At 34.6% G+C, this 21,948-nt stretch overlaps 1 protein-coding gene across 1 annotated transcript; it reads left to right on the top strand.

Annotated features, from left to right (window-relative positions):
* The first annotated feature begins 314 nt into the window (after positions 1–314).
* LOC117336867 (excitatory amino acid transporter 1-like) lies at positions 315–21,535 on the top strand. The gene is made up of 11 exons (XM_033897595.1): positions 315–662; positions 3,431–3,505; positions 10,306–10,428; positions 11,745–11,829; positions 12,644–12,686; positions 13,105–13,231; positions 13,361–13,487; positions 14,243–14,476; positions 15,260–15,454; positions 17,680–17,814; positions 21,064–21,535. Exons 1-11 carry the CDS (start codon positions 521–523, stop codon positions 21,308–21,310), a joined length of 1,533 nt encoding a protein of 510 aa, XP_033753486.1. The 5' UTR covers positions 315–520; the 3' UTR covers positions 21,311–21,535.
* Positions 21,536–21,948: the final 413 nt, after the last annotated feature.

Genomic DNA, 21,948 nt, shown 5'->3' with positions numbered 1-21,948 from the left:
CGTGATTAAATATAGATTATTCAAATTAGCCTAAATTATCGTAGACAGCCCTGTATCATTTTCTGCTATGCGGCCTTGGTATGGTAACAACGTCTAAATACATATAAATACGCTATACAAACTGGGCTGACCTTAAAAACAACAACATTCTCCGCAATTTACATGGATCAAATCAATTTTTACATTTTCAGGCCAATTTTGGTAACGCGAAATGAACATCTCTAGTTATTTAGAGCGAGGGTATCCGTTTACACATTGAATAATTGTATGACCCTACCTCGCTGGGATAGCGTACGGCCGGCTCTCTACAAGGACATAACTAAAACACATATCCATAAACATATGAACGCCTGCTCTGTGTGTTAATGGATGAGTCATATTCAGCTTAATATGCATAAATATTAAAAGCGCACATTTTGGATGTAGTGGACACAGGACATTGGATATTTACAGTTTTCCTTTGGGACTATTAGCACAAGTGACAGTAACACACACAGCGAAGATCTGAGGCCAGAGAAAAATGGGCAAGCTCAAAAAGTGTGGTGAAGTGGTCAAGGACAACCTTTTAGTGGTGACCACCCTTCTAGGGGTGGCGGTGGGGTTCGCGATCGGGTTCGGAGTTCGGGAGACAAAACCTTCGGATGACGACCTTATGTGGCTAGGTAAGTCTGTTTCCATATATATGATTTTGAAAAAAAAAATAAAAAAAAATAAATAAAAATAAAATAAAATAAAATAAAACAAAACATAAACAAAACTACCCTTTTCTCGTTCGAGAAGATACATGTATTATCATAATTGTAGCAAAGATTAAAATTTTGTGATAGTTAAACAATACTTCAAAATCATTTAATTTGCGAGTGTGTATTTACTTGTGTAATATGTATGTACATGTAGGTTATGCGGAGTACTTTCGTGTATAATTCATCCGGGCACTTGTTACCTCAGATTTGTTCATTTAAGATCAGTTTCCCGTAAGAATGAGATTTAACTAAAACAAATTGTGACTGAGTTTGTTTAAAACGTTATTGTATTTTGTCTTAAATGTGGTATTCAATTTTAGAATATTTGTGCACCCATACCGATTTTGATATTACAAATGATAACATCTCTCTTTGATTTTAATACCGTAGTCGCCGTAATTAGCGTCATCCCACTATTTTGTCTAAATGTTTTAACGACAATGTCTTCTCCTCGGTTGCCGACGCCATTGTTTATGCTAAAGGAGAAAGGTTACCGAAACTTAACTGACTCTTGTTTATAAAACAGCCTTTTTTAAACCTTGGATTAGGCTATATTTGTTTAAGACGTACTGTGATTTGATGTAGATGTGTATATTCTATTATTCAGTGCACGCGTAAGATACAATGATGTACTTAATATACGTACATATCAACTGAAATCGTGCATATATATAAATCATAGCATTGAATAACAGTCGGTGCGTTGGAAAAAAAATTGGTCCCATACTTTGCCGAAAAAATTGCACGCGGATAATTATTGCGGGGACATTTAAAATCACGCGTGTATTTTTATGATGTAGAAGGGGAATAGTATTTGTAGAAATTTTGTTTTTGAAGCGAGATCGAGAAAAACTAGTAGACGGGCCGAATGGTTATTTCGTCTCCTGTTAGCAGCAATTTATTTTGGTTTTTGAATCTACTTGCGGGCGTCTATTCAAACCAATATTATAGTGTTAAAGATCGGTATATTCGATGTTCCATGTGGCTATTCACAATGCAATAGGATATTCGGAAATATACCAGCAACGATATACATATCACTCCCATATCCCTTTGTCGCTATTGTTGATTACAGCTTGGGAGTTGGCGAACAACAGTCCGGCGTTGGGATTATATTACTTCCGATGTTTTTCTCTTTACCAGAATAGTTATCTCAGAGTGAAGGTCCGAGGTGTGTGGTTCGACGCTTCTGTGTATGGTGTTCCGTTAGGGCCAAATTTCCAACATCGCTCCTTCGCTTCTTCGACCTAAACGCGAAGGAGCGAAGGAGCGAAAACACGATGGCGAAAGAGCGAAGGAGCGAAAGAGCGAAGAAGCAAAGGAGCGAAAACACGATGGCGAAAGAGTGAAGGAGAGAAAGAGCGAAGAAGCGAAGGAGCGAAAACATGATGGCGAAGGAGCGAAAATACGATGGCGAAGAAGCGAAAACACGATGGCGAAGGAGCGATATTGGGGTCCTAACGGAACACCATACCATAACCTTGTAATTTTGTGTTTTCCTCTGTAAACAGAGAAATGTTTCCTTGGGCAAGACATTTTACCCTAATTGCTCTGGATGGTATGCGACGGGCCTGCTGTTTTGATATCATGTTTAATTTACTGATTTGGCCGTGAGGCCAAAGGTAAAAAAGAAATTCAAAACACTGACCTATAAGCCTAAGGGCTTTCGCTTGATAAAGAATCTGAATCTAAATAAGGTTGTGTATAGTTCACAGGTGACCCGACGATCACAGGGGCTCGGTTTCAGGATTTTGAATAACATATAACATCAGCTAACAACCACACTGTAATAAATTCGGTTTTCATGACATCAAAATCCCCGATTTTATATGGTTTCAGAATGAATTCCGAATTTAAAGCGTTGGGCTGTTAGCTGTTGTAATATGTTACATGTTACTCGAAATTTCGAAAACCAAGCCCCTGTGCCGACGATCTGTGATATCGCTCAACTGCGACTAATGAACATCGTGGTCAAAATAAACAAGCTTTCAAAACAACATCAACAACCCCAACATAATTATCTATACAGTACATACCGATAGCCTGTTGCCGATACGACGGGCAGTCGTATTTTTTTCTATATCTACATATAACACAAGCATGGTACACTGTAACTACACATCAGTTTTTTTACCAGTAAATATTGGCACTCTTAGGCGCGTAAATATACCCTTCGTATTCAGGATAAAAAAATCGTATAAAAACTCTATCAGTCTCAAAAACTCTGGAAGACCTTGGAATGCTGTTGATGCATAATAAAGGGATGTTACCTAAATTCAAACGAAATTCATCCCCCACAAAAATTAATAAATAGCAAAAACAATCTAACACTATGACTGTCCCGTACTGGTCGCATTCTCCGCTAAAGTGTAAGCACTCCGATTACAATTCTACTATTTAATATGCCCGGATGAAATAGGCCAGTAATGAACACTTTACATTAAGATTTAATAATAATTAAAAAAATATTCAAGTTAACTAACAAAGTCATTAAAAGAGTGTATGATATTGGGGCTACAAAATCAAGTTTCAATTACTTGCTTATAGGCATAGATATTTCTTATACCAAAAGTTTAGTACCAAGACTTATAAGTTTGCAGCGCAAATTGGACATGTTTCAGAACATGTCTTCCTGTGATTTTTGTGTTTTGTTTGTACGATATTAAGATATGAAATATTGATTTCAGGGATACTTGGTGAACTGTACCTGAGGATGCTGACGATGATGATAGTACCTCTTATAATTGCATCCGTCGTCGCAGGTAAATAATAAAAAAAATAATCTAATATTAGTGACTTTCCATAAGAAAGAATAGTAAGTATATATTATGTTAATTAATGTGAATATTAGTATCCATGAAAAAAGAAGACAACAAAAAAAAAAAAAAAAAAAAAATCCGATTATCTACTGCAAACATTTACTCTAAAATACATGCCGGTATCTAAATATAGAATATAAAACAAAAATATGTCACGAGCTATTTAATCTAATATTTGTGACTTCCATGAGAAATAATTTGTTTTGATTTAATTTTTATTCGATTCAAAAGCATAGAGGATTAGGCACAAGTTCTTACGCCTCTCCACAGTAAATAATATATAAATTGAGAAACAGAAAGATCACAATGAAAACAATCTTTATAAAAAAAGGCAAAAAAGATGTACATCATGTCATATTTTCCGAAACCTTTGGGTGGATTTTAAATCATTTTGCACACTTCTAAAATGTTTGCTTTTACAACTACAGGCAGATATTCATTTCCTTTGATCAGTTAGCCTTACTCATTGACAACCTCAAGATTTAATTTTTTTAAGTTAGAGAAAAGGGCATGTCTTCGTATAATATAATGAGAACATGTAAAAAAGAAATGATAGACATTTTAACAGGGATTTCCACAAGAACACACAGAAATTTCAGTTAGATTGACTCTGAAAAGACCACAGTTTAAAGAACTACAAGTATACCTCAACTCATATGCAAAATATTTAACTTTATTTCCCAAAAATTGCAGTAAGAATGTGCATTTTGGCAATTTACAGGATGTGAAATAGCGGATTTAAAATTAGATAGAGAAGGAAAAGATCTTGTTTCCAAGTTTAAACTGTCCAGGAAAGTAATGTGATGGTAAAAAGGAACATAAAGCTATGACCTTTTTTGTTATGATATGTCAATAAATGTTCAATACCACACGAGACAACACGAAATTATATCGACATGTTATAACAAATTTAAAAGAACAAAACGATTTAATCATTGATTACTTTTTTCGAGTACTGTGTAGTCTATAATTTGGAACCGTAAACTCATTTGTTTCTTAATGGATAAGGATTGGATATTAGTATCCATTAAAAACCCGATGATACTACCGCAAAAAATACTCCCACATACATGCAAGTACAAGTATATATATTGAAAACAACATATTTCTATTAAATGGAAGCTGAACAATAAGAAATCGAAAATTAGATAAACTGTTTAACAGTAAAGTATAGAGAAAACTATTATACTTATTAGTTCTAGAATGATGACAGAGGTATGTAGTAGAAAGCGGAACACGTCTATAGAGTTCTGGAAAATATGTCTACACAATAATATTTGAACTTATTTCGTCATTTATAGCTTTGCTTTCACTGAAGGAATTCGTCAAGGGAATTCATCAAGGAGATCAACTATACTCGTTCATCTTCTAGTCCCCTTTTTGTCCTATTTTATTTTTACACGTGCCCGTCTTGATATCCAAAAGCAGACAGTAGTCGTCCAAATACTGTATTAATACATAAAACAGAAATTATATAAAAATCTTGTCTGTGAGAAATTAATGTTTTCCATTAGTGTGCAGCGGCGCCTTTATGAATATTAATTTTGATACTGACAAATTATGTCTAATCACATCTGGGATATTATTTATCCAGACTTATCATAGATCGTCCCAAATGTGAAAAGCAAATCGTTAGATGCAGACCCAATGCTATACAAAAAATGTTCTATTAAAGAGGCTTACCCGCAGACGGACCGGTAAACGGCACATCTCCGATCACTAAATAAACTTCAGTACACGTTTCTATGTGACAAAATTAGAGGCTTTCCGACTTTATTTCTTGAAAACAATTACAGAATGTGTATTTAAAAGACGTTTTAAAACTCAACCTGAGAGGGAAATGTATGGAATATAACGGCAAATCTTCTTTGTAAATCGCCGCTGCCTTTGAAGTTATCACTGTGCGGCACTGTGCACGTGCTTGTTTCTTTGATGTGTCAATCAAATTAGACTCCACTTTATAGCGGGGACTTATTGCGGGTTGCGATTAAATAAATAATATTAAAAAATGAGGTTTTAATATCACTTTTCAGCGTTTTATAAGGAAAATAAAATGAAAAACTCAACAATTCCAACAATCTGTCATGTGTAAAAAATATTTTTCTATTAGCCAATTTTTCTGATCTCTCTGCGGGCAAGCCTCTTTAACTTGAACATAGTCTATAAGCATGTGTACTACAACATCTATATCGCTTTGTGACGTGACTGGAATGGAACTCTTTTGTGTCACTAATGACGCTCGTTAAGTTACGTCAGTTTACATAGACGTGCTTAATGGAGCATTCCATACATAGTTTTACATGCATGCACGTATGTATATTAAATGAGGTCAAAACGACCGTAATTACATCTTAATATACTTATCAGTGCTATGCTATAACAATGGTGCAATGGGAGGTTTGTAATTGTCGCCTCATGATTAATTTTAATGAAGAGGGTAAAAGGGATGGAGAGAGAGAGAGAGAGAGAGAGAGAGAGAGAGAGAGAGAGAGAGAGAGAGAGAGAGAGAGAGAGAGAGAGAGAGAGAGAGAGAGAGAGAGAGAGGGGCGCTTGGTTTAATTTTTTCCTTTTACTTATTTTCTTTTCAGTTCATTTTCCTTTTTTGTTTTTCTTCTTCTATCTTCTTCTTTTCTTTTTTTTTGTTTTGTATATTGATTGTATTGTCTTATTGTCCATCGACAAACAGATTGGTGAAAAAAACATAGTCAAAGATATTTATTGTTGGGTGAGAATTCGCGTGAGAGGGATATGGAGAAATGAAAAGGAGAAATAGGAGAGTCGATAGAACGAAAGAAGACGAGAAAGGGAAACTATTCCAACCTACTGCACACTAAACTATGATCTTTTTAGAGCTAATCTCGTAGATTCACCCGAGTGTCAATGTGGGCATCCCTGTGAAGATTGCTATCATTTTTTCCTTATCTGTCCTTTGTATGCCAATTTAAGAAGAACACTTATTACTGAAATATCATGGTACGGTCCTGCCAACATCGATGTTCTTTGTAAAGGTGATCCTAATATTTCACCAAATGACAATGTAAAAATCGCCAAAGCTGTGCAAAACTTCCTGAGAAGGTCGGGTAGATTCGACTAGCTGCCGTTTCTTACTCCCCCTCCCTTTTTCCTCTCCTTTTCTTAATCTTATTAGTTCATAAACTTGCTTCAAAAGTGTCCTATCTATCCGTACTTTATATATAGTGTAAGGACAACAATGGATCAATTGAATCCATCTAAAAATGTAGGTTGTATTTCTGGTCCTTCCGGATCCAAACGGCACTTGAGAAACGTAGTTAACTGGAAGAGCGGACGGAACCAGGAGAAAGCCACTTACGCACGGGATGTGATGAACATTTGAAACAGCTGAAAGATTGGAAAGTGAATAGTGTAACAAGTGTCGTCTGTGTCGGGAAGGATCGGAAACACAATCTCAGTTCATTAATTTTACTTGTTGCAAGCTATACAAAACTATTGTCACCCCCCCTCTCTCTCTCCTCCTGCCTGTCTCTCATTCTCTCTCTCTTTTTCCATCCCTAATAAAATATAACCTTTTTTTTATTTTTTAAGAAAGACAATTCATAAATCATCTTTTGTTTATCATATTGTTGAATATTTGTACATATCATCATGTGACCACTGTATATTATCATATGTCATTTATGCGGGAAAGGTCATCAATAAGTTGGCAAAACTTACCGACCAATCCCTTTGTCATTTTATGTCAATAAAATATGTTTAAACTAAACTAACCTACTGCATTAAAATGGATGTCAGGAGTTCTCAGTTTAAACAAAGCCCTTGATCACCGCAACATTGACAATATGTCACTTAACCAATTTGTTAACAAAATTGCACAATTACGGAATGAAATTGATTTCACAACTTCCCTTTGAACTCGTCTGCCCCCTGTTACCCGAGAAAATACTCATATCACCTATCAGATAAAACAGGAAATCGTTTTACTATCTGAAGGTGATCATATTGCACTGTAGTGTTATTTTTTAATTTCGGTTGTTGTGCTGGCTGTATCGGTATTTTTTGTCGTGTTTCCTGTACTTACTGCACACGGGTTTACAATCGTAATTACTGTTTGCTATCTTCAATCTAGCACGTGAACAATCATATTGTTTACCCTGTTCCGAACGGTGATACACATTAGCTATGGGACATAGAATTTCTTTATGTTCATTTCGAATATTTATAAAAATTGTTTGTGCTATATTTTAAAGTTCATATTAAACAGGAAGAATTTAACATTCTTTTAAATGTTGTGACACTTCATATCAGATACGAGATAAAAAAATATAATGATTGACAATGACGATGACAATGACAATGACGATGACGATGACAATGATGATGACGATGACGATGACAATGACGATGACGATGACAATGACGATGACGATGACGATGACAATGACGATAACAATTGTTTATTCTCATAAACAGTACAGTGCAGAGAATATGAACATTAACAAATGGATAACAACGATACATCATAAAACTAGATGGACATCAGTATTGTAAATTGATTATCTCATTTATATCAATAATAAATTTAGTCAATGAAATAAGTTCATTTTGAGTTACGTAAATGAATAATGTATGAAATTATACTCTTTATATACGGCTTTATATTGAAATGTTTACCAATCTGCACATTAAAATGAACAAATTGTCCCGTCACTATCGACCTTCGCTAAAAGAAGTCGTATTTAAATGAATCATTCATTGGATCGCTTGGAAAATCAGTGTGATAAGAAGTCGACTTGTAACGTTAAAACACCTGTCACAAATCGTCCTCTGCTGTCGTCACGGGGTCTAGGGCAGGACACTTTACCCCAAACATTCTGGATAGCGCGGACAGTACAATTCCCCGCCTGTTGTTCGTCGATGTAGCCATCAGCTACTTCAAGATAAGACGATGAAACAAAAAACCCGCAAGTGTAGAAACAAAATCGATTGGTTAACTCCAATGTGCTGTCGTTATCGACTGTTGAAAGACAGGAGCGCAATTAAGAGAAGATGATGTGTTCTTCAATTATGGATATACATCCATATATACATGGTGACATTTAAAAATAAGCACGAAAGATGCATTTATTATACAATGCTAAACGCATACAGCGTAGATGTAATTTGACCTCAAAACAAAAATAAAAATTCTTGGTATATAGACACACTTCACCCCCTCGACAAAGAGAAATTATGATATATTCAAAACAAGAAAAGGTTGTCAGGTATTTTTATACAAAGCCAAACATTATCGTTTTTACGCTATATACAATTGCAACCGCCATTCAAAAGTTTTTGATTTTCTCTTTGTTTTTCAAATCTCAAAGTGGAAAAATAATTCAATCTTGAAGATGTTGTATCGTACACCGTACATCATCATCATCATCATCATCATCATCATCATCAATGATTTTTTTCAGTATCAATTATATGATTATATTTCTATACCGTCGGTGACATTTTATGAATTTTTGTGAGAAGCAATGTGTTCACTGCCAGAGATGCAGAATATTCCTACAAATTAAGTCACATTATACTAAAGGTAAAGATAGAGTTGTCTCCTCTTATCACGAGGTCGCCTGCTACTAGAGAAAATAAATATTATCAAATATCTCATTGCGTCAGTCTGTCACGAAACCAGAGAAAGTGTCACAAACGAATGTTATACGTATTTGCTCCTATAGCACCATGGTGTTATTTCTACTGTAAGGGTAATAGAGTTTTTTTGTTTTGTTTGTTTGTTTGTTTTCTGACACAAATCTGTGATGACCTACAGATAATTAAATGACAGTCGACGACAGCTCCGTCCTAATTAAATGTCTTTATGTAATATTTTTCACCTTATACACGATTCAGAACATTTTATTTAATTTCATTCCTTCCCATTTTTTAAACTCGGCATATCAAGTAGTAAAAAGTGGGATAGATAAGTTCAAAACGGACGATTACATGAAAAGAGTACAAGATTGTGGAAAATGTCAAAGTAAGCAAAATCTGCTTATCAAAATAAAAGTGATATTTTTAAGCAAATACTAAGTAACTTTTATAAGGGTTCTACACATGATTTCTACCTTGGTTACCAAAATATGTGGTCTTTTTAGACAGGTTTTGTTAGAAAAAGATTACCTGTATACTCCGGTTTTTCATACAGAGGTGGTCTTTATAGACAGGTGTTGTTATATATTGGTGGTCTTTACAGACAGGTTTTGTTACATAGAGGTGGTCTTCATAGACAGGTTTTGTTACAGAAAGATGGTCTTCGTGGACAGGTTTTGTTAATAAAGATATGTTTTTACATACAGGCTTGTGATATAGAGGTGGTCATTATAAACAGGTTTTGTTACATAGAGGTGGTCTTTATAAGCAGGTTATATTACATATAGGTGGTCTTTATAAACAGTTTTGTTATGTGAGTATGACCATTATAGCAGCTTTCGACTATATTTGTACAATTAAGTAGCATGGAAGCCACAGAGCGAAAATGTTTGATGCGCGCAATATGACGTTTGTCTCGAAAAATCTGGGACTTAACTCGTCCGCAAATACCACATCAAAAACAGATTGATGCTTAAATGCTCCTTATTTTCGAAATAAGCCAAATTGATTATTTTGTTTTTCTTCAAGTACAATAACATGCACGTGTTTTGATAAATTCATGCTCATCAGCAGTTTTCTCCTAATTTCACATTGTTTATTATTTTCATTTATTTATTATTATTGTTTTTTAGGAACAGCCACCATGGACCCGAAGTCTAACGGGAAAATAAGTATGGTGTGTATCGCCTATCTCATCTTTACAAACTTTATTGGAGCTCTTGTTGGCTGTATCATGGCTGTCATCATCAGGCCAGGTAATGCGCATGTCAGAAACACATCAAATGATAATGTCGGTTGCTATAGATACGAGTTTACAGGTACACGTGTACAGTGTACTAGGTTTTCATTAGCTGGCGATCAGGCTGATAATGTTAAAAAACGTAATGTTATGGAATGCATGAACGAAAATTGTCATAACACTTTTAGTCTCTTGCGTCACTGACGAGTCTTAAAAGGACGAAACAGTTGTATAATGTAGTTTTATAACATATCAACACTTGCTGTATCTAGATTTATTACAAAATTCATATTTAAAGGGGCATTCCTTCGTTCGGACATCAGAAACGTGCACAATTTTTCTTCTGTATGTTGGAATGGTTGTTAGGAAATAAAGAGAAGAATATCGGGATAACTGGTAGTATATCGTTTAAACCTTAATGGGACATGCTATAAGTATCAGGTTTGATAGTAGACATATATTTCAGTGATATACTGTTAGATGTATTACGCCTTTAGAGGGTATCAGGGAGGGGTATTAATGAGATTAAATTCAATCTTGATAATAGAGAAGTTACTTGCGGTACAAAGTTGAACACAGAATGTAGGAGATCAAATTAGACGAATACTGGAAGAACGGATAGGACATGGAATTAAAAACGTTCGATAATTTCCTGTTAAACTGTAAATGGTATTTATACCTCGATATGTAGTCTTTATCTGTGACCATAGTTGGCCATATTTGAAATACGTTTAATATTATTATTCTGGTTAAAGGGAGCTAAATCGTAATACCTTAGAGAGTTAAGCAACGGTCAAAGGACAGTATCTAGGGATGATCTTTGATTGTTCAGGTAGCTTTACAATCTACACGGGGCAATGTTTTTTTAAATGCATTTACATTTTTATTTATTTGTTTGTTTATTTATTTATTGATTGATTTTTTTGGGGGGAGGGGATCGATAGATGACGTCATAAGTTGAAAAAGTTGTTTTTCCTAAGTTCGCAGTTCGATATACCACGTCGCAAATACACAAGATGTCCGATTGAGAATGCCGTGCAAGAGAACAATAGGGTTGCATGAGCAGAGTAGACGCAGAAACAATACGTGTTCTTACTGCTTTTGTTACTGATTAACTTCAGTAGTACCTTCACGTTAAAAACTGGCGCTAAAATGATGATTTGCACAGTAACATGGTCATATTTGCTGTAAGCAAACTATGTTTTGATTTTGATTTTCAGTGATCATAATGTCAATCTTCTATGTCTGCGTCCGGAGTTAATGATTATTATGGTTTCTTATAATATCAGTTTAGTTTTTATAAGTTTTGAGTAAATTGTAATAGTTTTACAGGTGTCGGTGTGTCGAATTCCGGATCAAACAGGAAGTTAGATTCTGTCACCATGGAAACGCAGGATATATTTGCAGATCTGCTGAGGTAGGAGATTAGAAATAAAAATTGAGAGGATATTGAATGGTTTCCCGTTTAATATAACATATATTCACGAGTATGACAAAATATCGATGTTTTCACGAGTGCGAATCGCGATTGTAAAAATATCGAAATATTCTGTCATACGAGTGAAATTTATGCTATATTTAACGGGAAATTAGATCTATTCAATTATTTTTTATTGCATTTTATAAACTTAAAAAAACAAAAACATAATTCATGACGTCATCTCTTTATAACGTTACTCCACGTCAAATTGACGTCATTTTGAAAGGACTGATCATCGCAATTTAAGTGTTTTCTGCTGTTATCGGATAATCTGTGTATGAATAGATAGCATCAAGTGAGTATTTTTTCAAAAGATAGTCTGAATATTTCAGAAATACAGCAAAATAACCAATATACATCGTATCTATCTTCACTTCGGTTGGAAAGATCGGCAGAGTTCAATAAGGTGAATACAAAGGTTCGCTCTGATTTGTCAAAAACGAAAAACTTATAAATTCACAGCAAAACTTATATTTTCACTGCAAAACTTATGTTTTCACTGCAAAATCTTATATTTTCACTGCTCATCGCTGCAGTGAAAATATAAGTTTTATTTGTTTGATAAATTTCTATATTTTACATGCAAAAATGCAATACAGATGTGTTATCTTGTTGTAAAGTTGCCAGATGAACAATATGCCTATGACGTCATATAATAATATTATTATATATAATATCTATTTGGAATATTGCATTGACTGGTCAGCCAATACCTAGATCAACTGTTACGGTTATATAATCTCTGTTTTAGGAATCTTATTCCTAACAACCTGATACAAGCAACATTTCAACAGGTAACATAAAGAATTATAATACATAACAATTAAGAAATTATTTGGAAAGGAGTGTTAATGAATTAATTAATTCTAAAATAAAATCAATTTCATTGCCGAAGAAAATTGGAAAGAAAGCAAATTTTAAAAAAATAGTATTTTTAATTGGTATAATATGGCAAATATATGTCAGAAACAATAGTCAGTGTAAATAATGATTGTTATTTTAAACCTAGGATTAAGAGGTACGCATTGTGTCATCCATCTTTATATTGACTATAGTAATGGCAACATTAACATCTTTCATCATATTGAAAATTACAAATTAACATTTTCAATAAATTATGCTTCTCGTTAAAGAATGTTTATTATTAAGATTTATACTACATTTAATCCCTCTTATCTTCTTGAAATCTATTGATTGATGAACTATTTTTAGACTCAGACGAAGTACAACATCGAGACTGTCCTTAAGAATATGACGATGAATGGGACGGTAGTTTCTCGAGAGTTTAAAGAAATCAGCGGGAAATATATTGGCTCTGCTGGATCTTCCAACATCCTCGGTACGTTCACGCGACAGTATGGCACGTTTTGATTGGCCGCTTAAAATACGAATTCATGTCGTGTATTTTTACGGATATATACGCATTTCTTTAAGAAAAATATGTAATAAAATATAAATTACATTTCAGGTCTTATTATAGCTAGTATGCTGTTCGGTGTGGCGACAGGGGCAGTACGCGAGGCCGGCATGGCGTTCGGAAATTTCTTCACTTCCGCTACTGATGTCATCATGCAGATACTCAAATGGATTATACGGTTTGTGCGAATCCGTATGTCGAAAGTAGACATGAATGAATTGTAATTTTCGCAATTACCTTGAGCTTAGAAAAACACAACAAAAGAAAATGTAGATCTTTGACTCAACCATCATCTTACTGAAACGAATTCCAACAACGAAACTGGACGATTTAGGATTTCTACACAATCTTCTGCAATTTAGTATAAGCTTTAAATAAAGTTTAGGTCGTCAAAATTAAACTAACTGGAAAATATGTATTTTGTCAAAGTAATAAAAGATCTTTATATTAATTTGTCAGTTTTACCCTCAAGATAAACCAACGTTCTTGAAAATTCTTAATTCGACCCGCAGTATCACTAATTACCGCAAAGACACGGTATTTGTATACGATATGCCTTTTTCCTGTACTTTTCGGTGTTTACTTCATTACATGTAGGCAAAAACACCCATATAATCATCGTTCGGACATAATTTCATCAACAGAAATTGTGCATGTTTCTGATGTTCGAACGAAGGAATGCCCCTTTAATTTCTATGAATTTTAACTTACTGTATATTTTGTACCTCCATTTTAAACGTTTACATTAAAATAATAGCAATAGCAGTTAACGGCCATTTAAAAGCGTACATTCGCTTCTTGGCCGTCTGTTTAAGGCCAATTAAATTAATTTCAGCGCATGCGCTCCTGGGTATCATCTTATTATTGTTTTATCGTATAATTTAAACTTTATATTAAGAATAGAATACCAAAATACTGACTTTACATTTTTAGGACGACACCCTTCGGCGTGGCAAGTTTAATTGCTAAAACTATAGCGAGTACGGACAATATACAGGAAGACTTCCGCCGGCTCGGAGTGTACGCCGCCACAGTGATCGCCTCCCTCCTCATATGCAGTGTCATATTTGTACCCCTAGCCTATACCCTCCTCACAAGGAAGCAGCCTTTCCGCTTTATGTTCAGTGTCATCAATGTCCTCATGATAGGCTTTGCCACCTCCAGTTCGTAAGTTTCCTTTTATCTACATTTAAAACTTATATACAAGTATACTGAATGGAATTTTGACAATTATGCATCATGTATTGGTCACAAATCTAAATCACAAGTCTATGGACGAGAGAACTTACCTGCAAATTTCGTTATTTTCAAGATATTTTCATTTTCGATATCCATGAAAAAAAATGAAATCTAAGTACGAAAAAACCTTGATTACAACATTAATGGAGAAAAAGTGGTTTATTTCATAGATTCCGAGGAAATATACCATTTTGTAGTAAAACATTCTCGAAAACCGAAATCATCGAAAAGCAATCTGATTCTAAACAACCAATTTCCGGAGAGATGGTTTCACTTGATTTTAACTGTTATTGCAAACCTCCCGAGAATGGTACTTGATATTAGTTACATGCTGATAATGTGCCAGGATGTTTTTCATTAAAATAATCTGATAAATTCATAGAAAAAAATCTTAATATCTGAAGATTTCTAATTCATTAAGTTCAGGCTTCACTGCAATCAGCCCTTTTTTATTGTGTTCAGGACGACAGTGAACTGAACAAACATTTGTAAACAAAACTGCGTCAGATGGATTGTCAATTTTTATTTTCTTGATTATAACATTTCTCTTTGTTGTATATCTCATATTTTCCAGTTTCGCATTTATTGCTAAATTTTGTCGTTAACATTGATGATAATTCTCTGCTTTTTGTTTAATTTAATTCACAATTCACACGTGAAAACGTACTTTGTGAATTTGAGAAGAAAATAAGGAACATTTTGTTTCCTCAGAGCGATAGCCATTCCCGAGTCACTGAAAGCTCTCGAAGATGTCAACAGAGTGGACAGGCGAGTGACCAGATTTGTAGTTCCCCTTTCCGCCACACTGGGGCGCTGCGGAAGTAGCATCTACATTGCATCCACGTGTATATTTCTCATGCAACTCACTGAGATCGAAACTGACGCTAGCAAGATAATCCTTGTTTGGTAAGAATCCTCTCCAGCTTGAGTTGGATAAGACATGTAATATAAATATCATTTCATGTACAATGTATATTCTAAAACATTCTTCTATATAAGGATTTTGTTACACAACCAATATTTCTTCGTGACGTTTAGATAACTTGTACGGTAAGAACACTTCATCAGACAAATGATCTGTTCACAAAAGGTGAACAATTTGTACGGTTGTCCTCGAAATTCGAAGATCGATGTCGATTTTGGCTATGCTGTTGTGTGCTGCAGTATTGTAATTGGACCGAAATAACTCGATATTGCTACTATTTGCCTAATACCTGGTATATGAAAGAGCTTATGTGCCCCCTTATCTCGATTTAATATTGGCCCACTGCGACGTACCCAGATGGATTCTTTCATCTGCCGCTTCAACAAATTGCTCTCCATGTCCAATTCTTTGAAGATGTTTCTTTTTAGGAGAATTTCGAAGACAACTCGTACACGTTTTACATCTTTTTGTACACATGGTGCCCTGGTCTTTTGTCTGTTTGAGGTGATAGTGTATATACATTGTACCGTTACTAGTCATTGAAACATCAACATGGGGTCACCTGCCCGACCACGTGGATTTCTCCCGGATACTCCGGTTTCCTCCCACAGTAAGACCCGTCGCGCGCTTCCATCCGGGCCAACAAGTGTGATTTATATAAGTTGATATAACTTGTTTCGCAATTAGTTTAGTCATCGAAACGTCACGTTTAAATATTCAATGGTTGTGTATCAAAAATCCTTACATAAATAATACTTTCAAACCAGATGAAAATGTAAAGAAGCCTAATTCGTTCGCGTGTGTTAACGATACCATTTTGTGAAGGGTTCTGTCAGACCTACTGTTTTCGACAGAAGCAGTCTTTTTCGCGCTTGAGTACTATATATATCTTGATGTTTTTTTGTAGTTTCAACGAACCCCTCAAATATTGTATTTATATTTTTGCGAACATTTGGAAGAATTTAGGAATATATATTCACGAATAGTGCATGTTAGTAGGCATATCATTACCTATTGTACTCAATACAAATAATAATTTATGCACCATTGAATAAACATAAAGCAAACATTCTATCTAACCGTTGAAACTTTAATTTAAGAATCTGCTGTGATGAAAAGTCAATATTTTCTGACGACAAACTTTTAAAATGTTACACCTCATTTTAAAGGCGAGAATACAGAGGTATAAGAAATGAAAAGAAAATCATATGTCTGTGTGCTCATTTTTCAGCTATTGTTGATCAATGGTTTGGTTTATTTTGTTTAACAGACAAGGTCATTTAAGGACGGCCTCCCATGCGCACGATACGCATGCGTGTGGTGAGTGCGTACGCGTGTTTTGGGAGGCTGTGGTATGTTCGTGTTAGTGCTCCTTGTGATAGGTCGGAACTTTTGCCGATCTATAGTGCTACCTCACTGAAGCATACTGCCGAAGACACCCAGCAGCACACCCCACCCGGTCACATTATACTGATAACGGGCGAACCAGTCGTCCCACTCCTAATATGCGGAGCGATAAGCAGGAGTAGCAACTACCATTTTCAAAGACGCTGGTATATCTCGGCTAGGGGACAGAACCCAAAGCCTTCCTAACAGGGGCGAACGCTCAACTAAAGTCCAAAAGTGAGGCATTGTCAAGGGAGACATTAGGAAGAAGAAAGTTGTTCAGAAAGAAAAGAAAAGATAAGATCCCAAATTTAGTCGCCTCTTACGATCATGCAATGGGGGTAGCAGGTACAATTCTTACGCCCTACCTGCAGGGCTTGTTAATCAAATATTAGAATTTGACATAATATGTGATTTTACGTCAATTCTGCTGTTTATACCATACACACAACAAATCAAAGCAATGTCTAAAAAGTGTATAATCAGATATGTATGAATGTTCTTAGAATTGACAACAAAAATTTTGATACATTTTTCAGATACAATCTTGCTATAAAATTGCCATTTTTTTTTGGTTATACATCACAAAAACTTTTTATGCAAGATCGAATCGAGATTTCAACGTGACTGAAACCTCAGAAGAACAAGTCTTTAATTCAAGTGAATAGAATGAAAACAAGTTATTCCATCGTTAGAAATATATCCAACATGTCTTATTGGGTCTCATGCTATAAGTCAAACGAGAACGTTTGGCAAATTTTGACGGAACCACCTGATCCAGATTGAGGCTAAAATGTATTTTCCCGCGTTTTATCCACAGTGTTTTGACCACGTGTTCGTCCCTGGCCATCCCGTCTGTGACTGGGGCTAGCCTGGTCACTGTCATCATATTACTGACCGCGCTTGGCTTACCAGCGGAGACAGCCACTCTGCTGTTCACGCTCGAGTGGCTTTTGTAAGTACGAAGACAATTCATGTAGCTTGATAAAATAAAATGTTTTAACTTTTTTGAAAATATAGAAGAAACAAGAAATATCTTTAAAAAAGATGAACTGCTGGTGAAATAAATTAAGGAACTAATTAATAAATGCGCAGTTTCAGCACGGATAACAACAATATATCAGTTTGAATCATTTTTGGTGATAATAAGACAGCATTTGAATCAGGAATATGATTTTATTAATGTGTCATTTGAATAGATACATCCACTTATTCAGCTTGCATTCAATCTTAATTTTGTTTCATCTTTAACTGCATTTCTACATTTTGCATTTACCACTACATTGACAAATCACATACTTCATCTTGACCAGTAACGTCACCTGTCGCGTCATATCCGGGGCCAAAAGAAAATTATACGGCTATACCGAAAAAAACTTTGGTATGGTGTGTTGTAGGATTTAGAAGCATTGGCCGTATCAAATAAAATTGGAAAATCTCTGTATTTCTTTCTCTGTGTTAAAAGAGAACAAAAAGTCATGTTGCTTTTTGGATATGAATGGCAGAAAATGTATGTGCGTAAATCATAAATATTGCGCAAGTACATTACAGTGATGTATTAAGCAAACGAAAAGAAGAAAAGTTGTGACCTATTTTGACCTTAGAAATACGACATCGCTGTCAATTTTTGTCACGTAATGTATAGCCTCTGCTGTCTTAATCACCAATACCATTTTTATTTCAAAAGGTAGTACCTATTTCATTTCATAATCTGAAACAAAGCTTATCAAGGTGATATGATATGTAATATTTTTTGTAGTAGATGGAAAGAGGAGGTTGTCTTTACAATGTTGAAAAAACTTAAGGAAATGACACAATAATAAAAGTTGTCTAAAAATACATATATTTTTTTAAAGATACGCATTACATGTACCATTTTCCTGATACATGTATCGTACCCAAAGGCAGAGTTCCCACTTTAAAGGGAGATTAACACTTTATAAAACTTCTCCACGAATAAAAATTGTTTTAGAAAATAAAATGATTGATACCAGGTAACAATATTGGAAAAAATCCCATACTTGCTCTTTAGATATTTCGAGAAAACATTTATACTGAAAAAGAACGAATTTTGGAATTAATGTTAGAGGCTATCTCTTTATTTGACATACAACGCTTTCTTTGCCAGGCGAAACATTTAAAATTGTATTATTTCTTAACAAAATTGTTAATGTCTTCTTTCATAACTTGAATATTATAGTTCCATGGTTCTTCTGACCGTATTTTCGTGTTATGTTGATTATTTTTGTTTCTAGAAATATTAAAATGCTAAATTGTTTTTGAACAAAATTGTATTTGTAGAAAAAAAAATAAAAAAATACACATGATGTGTTATTTATTCCGCAATGTTCGTGATTTCGTCTGCTAACTCGATTGGAAATTATGTTCACGATCTCCGGTTGCTCAGACGGGATCGATTCTTTTATTAGAATATTATTACCGGTGATTGTGTGGCCTACCACAGGAATCACACCATGGTACGCCTACAGTGGAAATGGCGATAAAAGTCACTGAGCGTGTCAAACAATTAATGATATCTTATATCGTCCAAGTAAATAACGAAAAACTTCTTATTCCATGAAAAAAAACATCTATTTATGTTTTCCACGAGATATGGTGAAGAGGTTGATGTTCTATAAACATGGTGCGATGTATTTTTCGAAATGTTTTGTAAATGTAACGGAAGATAAAACAATCGTTTCCCAGCAATTTTTCTATGATTTGTCTTGAAATATACGACCGGCATTCATTACTTGATACAAGTTCCCAAATATGTCTGTATATGTCAGTTTTTAGATCAGGAATTTGGTGACAGTCATAACACAATGCACTATGAGAACTTATATCGTACGTAGTGTGCGTCTTATACATAAGTATAAGTATTTCCACTGTATTTGTAAATAAGTAAAAAATAAAAACAAAGAACGCTTCATGACATCATAACTTCATTGCATAAATCCCAAAATTATTTTATGAATAACTTTCCATTTGCCTATATTTCATTGTTAGAATACAAGTCAGAAAAACTGTTGTTTTTTTTCCAAAAATGGTCAAAGTTCCATTTTCACTTTAGAAATTGTAAGTATGTATGCATCGTCCTACGTTTGAATACCCCTTGTGACGACGTTAGTGGATGTGTACAAATGTACTTGAATTTGCTCGTCCGTATGTCCGTGCTCATTCAACATCCTTGTGGGGTGAATTCAGCGATTCATTGCTTCAAAATATCTTCGTCGCCTATAGTAGACGAATTTTGAAGTAATGTTCTTTTTCAACATTAAATCTCACTGCGCATGTGCGTTTCTAGCGACGGCTTGAATGGAAATAAAAACAGATTTTGAAATTTCGTATAAGTTATTATTTAATTTTCTTTGTTTAAGCTAAAAATGGGTGTACAATAGTTTTGAGCAATCCCAAATACTATTTTCCAAAACATCTTTTGTCATCTGTTTGCATCGGTAACTCTCAGAAAACTGTTGATTTGACTCTACTCACCATATATCTCTGCACAAATTTCAATGAAACTGTCATGGAATATTTGGGCACGTGTGTGAAATATTTGTTGCCATGGATACCAGGTCACTACACATAGCTAAGATTTTAATATGAGAAAGGGAGACATGATTTTGTGCACTTAATTTCAATACTAGAATTTAGATTAACAAGTATCGGTATATTTCCTAGTGACAGTATGTCGTTAAAATACATGTAGCATATTCATACTCAGTTCTTAAATGTTGCTAGATCAAGGAAACAGGGAATCAAACTAATTATCATTTACCTACTGTGATACGTATTTGAAGTATACGTTAACGTTTTTCCTATTATGAGGTCAAAAATGTTTTATAAACTTTTAGAATAAGTTAAAATATATGTAGGCGGTCATAAGAAATGTTCTAAATGGGAAAAATGACCAGCGGCCGCAGGTGGACAATAAAAAGGCACATTCTCTTTTGTCCGTGTAATATGTCAAACCGCTACCAGTAAATTGTTTTTGTGATGGAGTGTTACTGTTTATAAGTAAACAAAGCCATTTAGGATGTTGTAACACGTGAAAATATTATATTTTTTACTTGTAAAAAATGTAAAAACAAAAGTGAATATCAGAGTCGGTGACCGCTACCTGAGACTGACCACTGCTGCAGTGATGGTCAGTGGCTTCCTGTACTGTTATTGATCGGAACAAATGTTTGTACTTTTTCAGGGATCGTTTGCGCACTCTTACGAATTTGATTGTCCAGGCGCTAGGGTCAGTGGGAACTCACAGAGCATGTCGGTCAAGCCTGCCCTACCAGCCGCGAGCTAGCGTGACCCTAAGCGAGGGATACCAAGGCCCCATGTCACGTCAACAATCTACTCTTTCCGCTTCCGGTCTGCCAAAAGCAGATGCTGACGATATGAAAATGTGTAACGATAACAACGGTTATAACGAACTGACCACAAAGATCTGAAATATTTTGTCTCTTGTCTTTTGGACAATAGGTGTATATAAATATTTTGTATTAGTATACATTTTATTTTGTATCTTATCAAATATATAATTTTATAAGAATATTCTAATGTCCGTTTACTTTCAGGTTGTGGGACAGTACATTCATTATTATTTATGACGTCATTAACCGAAAGAGATTTTCTAGCATGTGTTGATGAGCATTGTCCCGTTATGCCATAATAATTTAATTTTGTATGAAACACGCATTTTCATTGGCTGAAATAATTTTGTTATACCTCCATAACAAAATTTTTGACGTTGCGAAATGTAACGTCATTTTTGATTGGCTGATGACTTTGCGTAATAATTTATCACAGAAAAGAGTTCGCCAAAGAAAGTGAAATATCTTGGTGTGTATAAGACGAAATTAAATTATAAGAATTAACATTAATTATTTTTTCTGTTATACAGTCATAACATAAAAAACTGGAGTGTACTCTCTTCATAAACCGCTTCGCGGTTTATTTAGAGTACACTCCTGTTTTTTCTGTTATGACTGTATAACAGAAAAAATAATTGATGTTAATCCTTAAATAATAAAAGTACATTAGTAATTAAGATCTGTTATAGCATGATTTTGATATAGCGGCCCAAGAC

The sequence above is a fragment of the Pecten maximus genome, chromosome 10, assembly GCF_902652985.1.
Source record: "Pecten maximus chromosome 10, xPecMax1.1, whole genome shotgun sequence".
Taxonomy (NCBI): Eukaryota; Metazoa; Mollusca; class Bivalvia; order Pectinida; family Pectinidae; genus Pecten; species Pecten maximus.
This window is presented reverse-complemented; position numbering and strand designations above follow the sequence as displayed.